At 29.6% G+C, this 10240-nt stretch overlaps 1 protein-coding gene across 2 annotated transcripts; it reads right to left on the bottom strand.

The window, feature by feature from the left end:
- Positions 1-1453: 1453 nt before the first annotated feature.
- LOC137835029 (Protein kinase superfamily protein) lies at positions 1454-6538 on the bottom strand. Of its 2 annotated transcripts, none has more exons than XM_068643322.1 (7): positions 6087-6538; positions 5290-5403; positions 4953-5059; positions 4623-4833; positions 3975-4212; positions 3020-3170; positions 1454-2044 (listed from the first exon to the last, which is right to left on the bottom strand). In XM_068643322.1, the coding sequence occupies exons 2-7, from the start codon at positions 5357-5359 to the stop codon at positions 1670-1672; spliced, it is 1152 nt and encodes a 383-aa protein (XP_068499423.1). In that variant the 5' UTR covers positions 5360-5403; positions 6087-6538; the 3' UTR covers positions 1454-1669. The 2 variants fall into 2 exon arrangements, with proteins under 2 accessions (XP_068499423.1, XP_068499425.1); XM_068643324.1 differs by having other exon boundaries at positions 5729-6088.
- Between the last annotated feature and the right edge of the window lie 3702 nt (positions 6539-10240).

Raw genomic sequence — 10240 nt, forward strand, 5'->3', positions numbered from 1 at the left:
CTCATCCAGATTTTCTTCACTCTTCTCAAATTTTTTACTTCTTATATAATGCTACAAGAATAGTGTTTCTTACACCAAATTTATCTTCTAAATATGCTAACATAGATTCATTTGAATCCTTCAATAAAAAGTATAATGGCATCCAAAGGATATTGTTCTAACATATTCTAATGTATATTTTATGAGGGCTTTGATTGTACAACTATAGTTTTCCATAAACTAATTATAATTCACTTTAGAAAAGATCTACTATATGAAAATCTATGGTTGAATAACTATTAGGTGAATTGAATTATAAGAAATAGAAGCAATACCTGTTGAGGTAAGTGAAATGGTGGTAGTTGGCATTCCATCTTTGATTTCATTATAGACTGTGAAGAACCAATTTAGGAGGCACATGCTTCACAAAATGCAGTGAGCAAAGGGACCCTTATGTTTGTTTCTATTATAAAAGGTTATTTACAGCTGGAAATGTCACTATTATACTAAAATTTCATGTCAACACTCTTACCCTGGTGGTTAGGTTATTTATTTCCTACCATTATCACTTTAAAGACTTTACCTAAGTTATTCAGTGATGAAATTTAAAGAGTATTTAAGCTGTTTTAACCAGGATATCTTTCCAATGAAAACAAAATGATGTCAGATTCATTCATTATCAGTGTGATTTGAGAAAATGTTTTATACTTTGATTATTTATTTTTACTATAATTACAAAAACATTTTACTTTCACTAATAATGAAAGGTAAATCTTATTTTGTATATGAAAGAATGAAAATAAATGAAAGCCAAATCTTTATAGACAGAAAAAAATGAAAAAGAAAATTATAATTAAAAAATCAAACAATAAATGAAAATAGAAACCTATTCTCAAAGTAAACAGACACTAGTAGCTCTTAACCTTTTCATAAAGTCCTTGGCAAATAGTGATTATAATAGAGGAACTGTGCCACCCTTGTCAGAAAAATGACACATTGTAAGAAAGTGTTCAGAAATGGGGTATTGTGTCTGATCACCAACTATTCTAACCTCACAAGCTAGTTGATAGGAAGTTTCCATTCAACAGTTGACCAAGTATTCTGAATTGCAGACAAGAGTTCTATATTCTCCACTGGATAATGCTATTTTTTTAATTTCATTAACTATGCCAGAACTTTGGAAGTTTACCACTCTCAAGATAAGGACTTCTCCAGCTGTAATTACAAGAACATGAGACATTATTGTTCCTATCATATATAGTACAAACGACAAAGGCATAGGAAATGTACTAGTAATGTTATTGCTCGTTTGTGAGTGTTTTTTTTACCATTCTCACTTTCCTAACACACCCTAAATCTCAACTCCATGTTCAAGACAAATTAAAATGAAAAATTAAAAAAAAAAGTGTCTATAATCCGTGATTGTTTACAAGGGTAGTTTTGAGAAAGACATAATGAGACAAGAAACATGATATATAAAAAACAAAAAGATCTTCAAACTTATCATTGAACACAAGCCCTCATATTTACAGAACAGCACATAGCAACTCCCTAGTCATGTAGGATTACATCCAACACAAAAAAATCACTCAAAAAAGTATGAAAATAAGTTGCAAAATTTACATGAGATACATATCTAAGCAATCAAAATAATTTTTTGATTAAAGCACAAATCACCATCTGTTGATATTCACAAGCTTTCATCATATATTGCAGCGAAATTTGTAGTTGTGGCAGATGACATGGTAGTGTCATGGTTGTCTGAAGAAGAGGTTGTATTGTACATAGATGAATTCTTCACATCACTACTACTTTCTTCGTGCGTTCTTACTTTGAGGTCCATAAAATCAGAAATTAAGGCAGGTTTTGTTATCTTACTGTCATCAACATTCATTTTTCCAGTGAGCATCTTGACCACAGAAGACATGGATGGCCGGAGCTTTGGCGATTCCTGAGTGCAAAGAAGACCAATCTTCATAAACTCACAAGCCTGCTCGGCGTCGAATTCGTCCAGTGATGTATCTACCAGTCCAACCAATTCCTTTCTCTCATAAAGTTCCCAAGTCTGTAAGATCAGAAGCTAAAATAAAAAATCCAGAAATCTCATATGATGCTTTAGAATATGATCACACTTATGCAATGAAATGCCAATGCATAGAAAAAATGTAAAGCTGCAATTCCAGTGTACGAATTAGTCATAACAAAGACTTTCTTCTGAAGAAAAGGAGAACAGACATGGCCCTTTAACATTCTGAAAGAAACTGGAAGAAAACACATTCAGTTACGTTAAATCTACAATATTATTCTTCCGTGGATGCTGATATATTAGTCTGAAATCAATATCAAAGGGGAGGATATACTATGAACTTCAAAGAACTTAGATAGATAGCCCAGTATTTTGAGCTGAGAGACCCTGCACTTTCCTTCACTCTTAACTGCTTTTTTCCCTTACCCCTCTATCTTCTCCCTCTCCTTTTTATATCCATAAAGGTAATACTTTCCCTACCACTTCCCCTTGATTACCTCACTGGCAATCTATTACATTAATAATTCCCTCCTTGGGATCCCAACTTGCCTCCATTTCTCCTCTTTCAGTTTATTATATTAACATGCCCTCACTGAGGCCTGGATTCTCTGTGCTCCTACATAACATGTGGCTTCGTAACATATTTTTATGAGAATCACCAATGCATATGCCTAGCACAATTAGAGCTAGATGACCATAATGCTGATATCTTTTCAATTGTTACTTTGTGCATTCAGAAAAAAAATAAATTACAAATAGTTTGTTTGTATATCCTTTAACATATGAATATGTTTCTGTATTTTGCTAGCAGTTCAAACCAAATAAGGAGGTAAACTTCACTGAAGATGAGCACAAACGGTTAAACATTGGGGGCATCAGGTAAGTAAATTACTAAATGAATATGGTTAACTAAGATTTTGTTAGAATAGATGAAGTCAATAAACAAACTGGTTGGACAAAATTGATTATAGTAAAAGGCATGTCAATTCAATTAGAAGAATGAAACATGCATACCCTCTCTAGAAGAAATTGTTCTTCTATTGGTAATCGCGAGTTTGTGTTAGATCTTCCACTGACTATCTCCACAAGGAGGACACCAAAGCTGTAAACATCTGCTTTCCTTGTTAGCTTCCCTCCTATTGCATACTCGGGTGCCAAATAACCTCTGAAATAAATCATGCATCAGCAAATTTCTGACATAAAATAATAGTTTAGAATTTTTACATGCTTGTTATATGTAAACAGCCAAAGAGAAGCACTCTTCCATCTTAAGAAGTGTAAGGTATGAAAAAAAAAATAGTCATATATAATAATATCCCAAAGCAAATACAAAAATGATTCCAGAAACACAAACTGCTCAGCTTAGCATCACTGTCAATTATCTCAGGTATTTTGCTTAAATAGATAAATTTGGAAGCGGCCATATTATGTGTGCAGTGTAGTTTTGAAAAAATAAATTCTAATCGAGGTGCAGTCTCAATTTTGTCATCACTAAAACAGTGATAATTGGTGCTACGAGAAAATATGAATATAAATCCAATGTCATCATCAGTTGACATTAAAATGGATTGTTACTGTTGATATCTCATATTGACTAAAGATTTGGCTAATGTAATCCTCATAATGTTTGCCAATCCTCGCCTTATAAATAATTTTTGTAAGGATGAATTAGACCCTAAACTCAAATTGTAAAGATATTAGAGTTTGTTCGAAATCAATTATTAGGCGACTCATATTTTTGTCTTCGCTCTGAATGTCTATCCCTAGGCATGAGGGGTGTTGCTTATTATCTACATCTAGTTTACCCTCCAAATGTTCAGTCCTAGATTTAGGAGTATGTTGACGGTTGAGATAACAAGTCTTCAAATTTGGAATTGGGAAGGCTGCTTTTCAGTTTCAAGGGAAAAGAAAAAACAGAATAAAAATCTTCCAATTTTTTCAGTGATTGTAATTTACATACAACACTTACATTGTTCCTGCTACTCGAGTGCTGACATGAGTCATATTTGCTGGAATAAGCTTTGCAAGACCAAAATCTGAAATTTTGGGTGTAAGATCTTTGTCAAGGAGGATGTTGCTTGCTTTTATATCCCTGTGAACAATATGAGGCCTTACTTCTTCATGAAGGTAAGCCAGTCCACGAGCAATCCCAATACTTATTTTACATCTTGTTCGCCAATCAAAGAAGATCCTACTATGACTTCCACCTATAAATAAAGAGAGAAAAAAATCATTGAAAAAGAATTAGAGCAAGGTTGAGAGAGTCTAAGACTATTTGATAAATTTGTCATAGATGTATAATATGAAACATTTTCACTTAAGTCTATGTAAGGAGGGGCATGTTAGAGATAGAATATATAACTATTTATATGTCTTCACCTACTAACATCTTAAGGTTAAGGGATAGTTGGTTAGTGACAAAAACAAATCCATGTTTAAATCTTTCTTCTCAACTTCTGCCAGAAAGCTTTAGCAAAAGGGTTTCTCCAACAATATTCCAAAAGAATGGATTCTGAGAAATGAGACCACTTTCTACGTTTATTGCTATAAGCATCAACAGTGAAGAAGAGAAATTTACCCAAACCAAAAAGAAATCTAGAAAAGAAAAATAATTTACCTAGAAGAGTTTGCGACAGGCTGTTATTCTCAAGGTAATTGTAGACTAATATTCTTTTATTTTTATCCACACTACAACCATATAACTTGACCAAATTTTCATGCTCTATCTCTGAGATCACATTAATCTCTGTCAAGAACTCCTTCACTCCTTGTCTTGAATCAGCTGCAAGAACTTTTATTGCAGCAACTTTTCCATCTTTAAGTCGTCCCTGATCATCCACCATAATATGTTAATGTTTCATTATTAGTTTTGTCCTCCACAAGAAGAAGGAAAAGACAACAATCAGAAAAATAGCTGAGATGATGAATGCAGCGTGGTCTAGTTTACCTTGTAGACAGAACCAAAACCACCCTCTCCGATTTTGTTGGCTTGACTGAAATCTTCAGTGGCATTTCTTAATTCTTTGTGGGAGTAGAGCTTAACATTATCAATGCCTGAAATATTTATAAAAAATCAGCTAACATCTAAGATTCAATTCAGAACCTCATATTCAATTAAAATCTAATATCATAAGTAGACTTTTATGAAAGTATTATATAACAGATAACATATATCTCAATTCAAGAACACAACCATAACACTGGAAAAAAATCAAATTTAAGAAACAACACAATGCCTTCTTTGTAAAACCTACTTTAATTGGTATAATATGCAATCAAGTTACCTTCATCAATCTCTGGATCTTTTCTCGCTGAAGAATATGACTTACTGAATAATAAAGGGAAACAAGTCATAGCTGAAGGAAGTATAAGGAGCTTCAAATGTCAAATGGTATCACCTGGTTGAACCATCAAAATGTGTTAACGTTTGGAAGAGTAATAAAGTGGGTTAAAGTACATACAATTAATTGAACATGATAAAAGATAATGCAAAAACTTCACAGGCCTTGCAAGAGCATACAAAAGCACAAATTCTTTTTATCAGTCATACTGAAACCATGCCCTTTCTTCTCAATCCTTTAATAAGTTCCACATTTTTATCCATATCATCTCAATCTCAGAATTCAGAAGTTTTACAAACATTGTTGCTTAACACTTGACAATGCAATACTTCAAATGAAAACAAAGCTTTTGACTGTATTTCCTAATTTCTCTTCATCTAACCTCTAATTACTATCCATTGCATATCAAGCTAAATTATTTTCGGAGTCAAAAGTCAATTATCTTCACGCTAACTCAATTTGTACTGCATTTCACAGCTCAAACAACATCAGTAATGAAAAAATGAACTAAATTCAATAATCACAGAAACAGTATGAAGAAACCAAACTCAACCGGGAAAAAAACATAAGAACTTTCCAAAAGAAAGAGAAATTGTTCAGAACTACCATCCTCCCCATAAATAAAAAAGATAAAAAGCTTGCAACTTTCCCCGAAACAAAGGAGAAAGAAAAAAAATACCACAAACCCATGATCAAAGGGAACCCAAAAACAAGCCAGAAAAAAAGTTAATGGAACAAACCTCAGAAGGTGGATCAAACAAGTAAAGAAGAAAAACAAAAGATTAGTCTATAAAAGTGGTGGAGAAACTCAGTTGAGAAAGCGTGAAGATTGCGTTGTGGGGTGTGCTTTTGTTGGTTTTATGAGAGGAGGGTCCACCTCATGACCACCACCCTGATGCAACCATAAACCACACCACGCGTACTCGGTTTGAATCTTCTCTCTTTCCTTTTCAGACAAGACCAAGACCAAGGCTGCTTCAACCAAACGGTGTTTCATAGTACACCAACCAACCCATATGTTCTTCTCTTTTCACACTGTCAAATTGCTCCTTTTCACACTCTCCATTATGCAGAAACTGTGCAAATCATTTTTTTTTTCTTTCCAAAATATAAATTTAGTAGCTTTCTTTTGGGTTCTATGTTTTACGTTGTACCCTTTTTTTATTCTTCATAAAGTTTCAAACATAGTTGCAAAACATGTGATTAAATAGATACTATATAAAAATAACTTACTCGAAGGTTTACGTAATGTTGAGTATGGCTGATTTTGGAGAGAAGGAATGAAAAATCAAAACAATTTCTAATGTTATAATTTAATTCTTAATTCACACTTAAATTTATCTTTAAGAATATGTTTTAATAATAAAATGGTTTTACAACACTTAATACTAAATTTAATCGCAAGATTTTTTATACATAAAAAACCAACACAAATATTAGGTTGTTTCAATAACTAAATTAACGGTGTCTATTTAGTTATGAAATGGCTCATTTATCCAAATTTTTAATAACACAAATATCTGTTGTGTTCCACTCTGATATGGACAAAAAAGAGTGAAAAAACACAAAAATATATGTTGTTTTTTATGATGGCATGTGATAACCTGCATTATTGTTTCTGATTTTCTTTCTTTCTGCAAAATTAATTTTTTAAATATATTTTTTATAAAAACTAATATTCTATTAAAGTAGTAAAATGTAAGTCTAGTTTAACTTCACATAGAATTAATACACTAATATAAGATATACAAATACTTATAAATTATAATTTAGTTATCTTTTTAGTCAAATTTTTAACATATTTTTTTCATGACAAAAACATCAAATATAAAAATAGAAGGTAACTGATAAAATAAATAAAATATTATTAAAAAAATGATTGTTGAAACATAAAAAATATCAGTTTAACTTAATAATATTATTAAAAAAATAAAAATCATAATAAATTTAACTTAATTTTAACTAATATAAATTCTTAATAAATTTAATATTATATTAAAATAATAAGATTTAATCTTAATTCAACTTCATCAAATAAAATTTATATTTATTTATTAATTATAATTTAGTTATATCTAATGTGATAACTTATCTTTAAATCTTTCTTTTTAGAAAATTAAAACATTATAATGTACTTTTATAATCATATAAGGAGTATTGATGGATAAAACAATAATATTTTTCTATAAAAAAAAATTATTTATAAAAATTGAATACATATAAAAAAAAGTTTACACATTTGGCTATTATTTTAATCTTTGGAAGTTAGAAACTCCTTCTAATCATTCACTTCAAAAAGTACACATCATATCATGTATATACATTTTTTCCATTCTATTTCTACTTCATTTTTTATATATTTTTTTAATTTTCTAATTACATGCTATATAGAAACTCGTGTTATTCTTTCTTTATTTATTTTTCCTCTCCATCTTTTTTTTCATCCATGTACCAAACATAAAATATCTTTGACTTAAAGAGAGTTAAGTGTTGACATGTTTTGCACTTTAATAATTATGTGTACATTTTTTCTTTTTCAAATGACTATACAACACATGACATGATACAAGAGATTTTTGACTAAGTATTTCTCATGTATCTATGAATTATTAGGGTGTGTTTTTTTTCAAGAAAATAAAAAAAAAATAAGGTGATTTTATCAATAGTTTAGTAGAAAAGAAAGTGATAAAAAGTAGTACGTATAAAAATATTTATTTTATTTATACCATATAAATAATTTCCTTTTAATTCATTTTTGTCTTGAATTTTGAAGGATGGTAAAACATATGAATAATTGTTCATCAAAAAAGATATATTAGTGGGAGTTATAACTCACTATCAATTAAAAAGACCAACAAAGAAAAACACCAAAAATTTCTTGTTTTAAGATTTTGAATTGAAAATAATATTTTAACTTTTTATAATTGGTACAAATAAAGTCTAATATAATTGGTAAATAATTGAAATTTTAAATGCATGGGTTTTCTAACTTATTAGCCTACCAGTGTAGAAAATTTTGCTAACATCTATTTTGACGATTTATATGCTTTGAAGACACTAATTTTCCACTCTTGGTGAATAAATTCTATAAGTCATGTAAATATTTTTTTTAATTTAGAATAATTAAGTTGAAAAAGTGTTTTTTATAAGCACACGACTTAATAATACATATTTTTTAGTTGTTTATCAAGACTAATTTTTTTCCAGAAATTTCCTTTTAGGTTTTCTTCATAAACACTAGGGTTAGGATAACATCCTCTATTTTCTAGTTTTTTTCCTGTAATATATATATATATATATATATATATATATATATATTATTTTTAATAATTATTAATATTATTGGTGGTAGGCTTTGAAATATACATTGAATTAAAATTAAGATCTTTCAAAGTTTTTATTTATTTAAATTTATACTTTTTCCACTTTCTTTATTTTGAAATTAAATTAGTATGACAATTTAAAATATAAAGCTTTATACTTTATTTTACTTTATTGATTTGGTCTTAACTATTTTTCTATTTATATTTTATTACATAATTGTATCACTACAATAAAAAGTGCTTTTAAAAATTAAATTTTTGGTTTCTAAAATGATAAAATTAGTCACTAACCTAATTAGAGACTAATTTAGAAACTAATAGTCTTAAGTGGTTAAAATCATGGTCACTAATTTTAGATACCAATTTAGATTCTAATTTAGAAATCAATTTAATTACCATTAAATAAAAACCAATTTAGTGACCAAATATATAAAAACTAATTTACTGACCAATTATATAGAAACCAAATTAACAATCAATTATATAGAAACCAATTTAGTAATCAAAATATATAAAAACTCATTTAGTTGCATTAGTGGTATCTTCTTGAACACTTAGCTGGTACAAAATGCCCTCAAATGTTGGTATATAAGTACACAATGACAACCTAATGCAATTATCATCAAATGTTAGTACTTTTAGACTCGTGAATGCTTCATCAATCTGCTCGACAACTTTAAACCTAAACAAGGGAACAAGTTGAGTAAGTTGTGACACGGAATTACAGATAAGCATTTGAAGTGTAAGTGAAAGTTGACTCACCACTTGACTGTGAACTGAAGATTCTGCAGAGACTTTAAAATCAACTTCATTTCATCAATCTTATTTTCCAGTTCAAATTGTTGCAACATATGAGAAAAAAAATCTTTATAAATGTCATAATCTGCATGTTTTTGAAACTAATTCAATCCAGTAGCGGATGACCAGATAAGGCCAACAAACTCTTGCTAGGATAGACTTTAAATGGTTCTGATACCATATTGAAAATTGGACTTTAAGTCTAACTCAACCTTATAAAATCAGCTTACAATGAAGGTTTGCATTTTCTTATATACTATGAAATGTCTTAATCTCTAGTTGATGTGAGATTTCCAACAATGTCTGATTGTGTAATAGAAAAGAAAATTGTTGAATGCATGAAACATGTTCTACGTTATTCTTCAGTGACGAGTTTTTGCTGATTTTTCTATTTTTAATTTGCAGGAACTAAAGTTGAATGAATATTGTGACAGTCCACAAATGTTGAGGAAGTAGATCGGCGAGTTCAAGAATCTGAACAAGGTACACATCATTTTCTTAGACATCCTAGCATTCTATTAGTTGGTACAAAAATAAAGTTAATTAGGGCTTCAAACAAAGAGCTAGATAAAATTTGAAGGAAAGGAAATCTAGCTTTCATAAATTTTGATTATCCAAAACGACAAAATGCACTTAGTTACAATTTTACAAATAAATGCTTAGCTAATATCCATAGGTAAATAGTTTATCATCCTAACCCGCCAAAGTTACATACGAATTTTTATAATCAAACTACTTCAATGTTACATACGGAAAAAATTTAGCTACCTTGA

Source organism: Phaseolus vulgaris, chromosome 5, assembly GCF_051622355.1.
Source record: "Phaseolus vulgaris cultivar YP4 chromosome 5, ASM5162235v1, whole genome shotgun sequence".
NCBI classification, from domain to species: Eukaryota; Viridiplantae; Streptophyta; class Magnoliopsida; order Fabales; family Fabaceae; genus Phaseolus; species Phaseolus vulgaris.

Bases quoted from the DNA above. Each gene is read 5' to 3' on its own strand.
- LOC137835029 (XM_068643322.1), bottom strand. From the start codon at position 5,359: ATGACTTGTTTCCCTTTATTATTCAGTAAGTCATATTCTTCAGCGAGA. The intron at 5,060-5,289 runs GTAACTTGATTG...TAAATATTTCAG, and splicing joins AGATCCAGAGATTGATGAAG to GCATTGATAATGTTAAGCTC. The intron at 3,171-3,974 runs GTAAGTGTTGTA...GATTTATTTCAG, and splicing joins ACTCGAGTAGCAGGAACAAT to AGGTTATTTGGCACCCGAGT.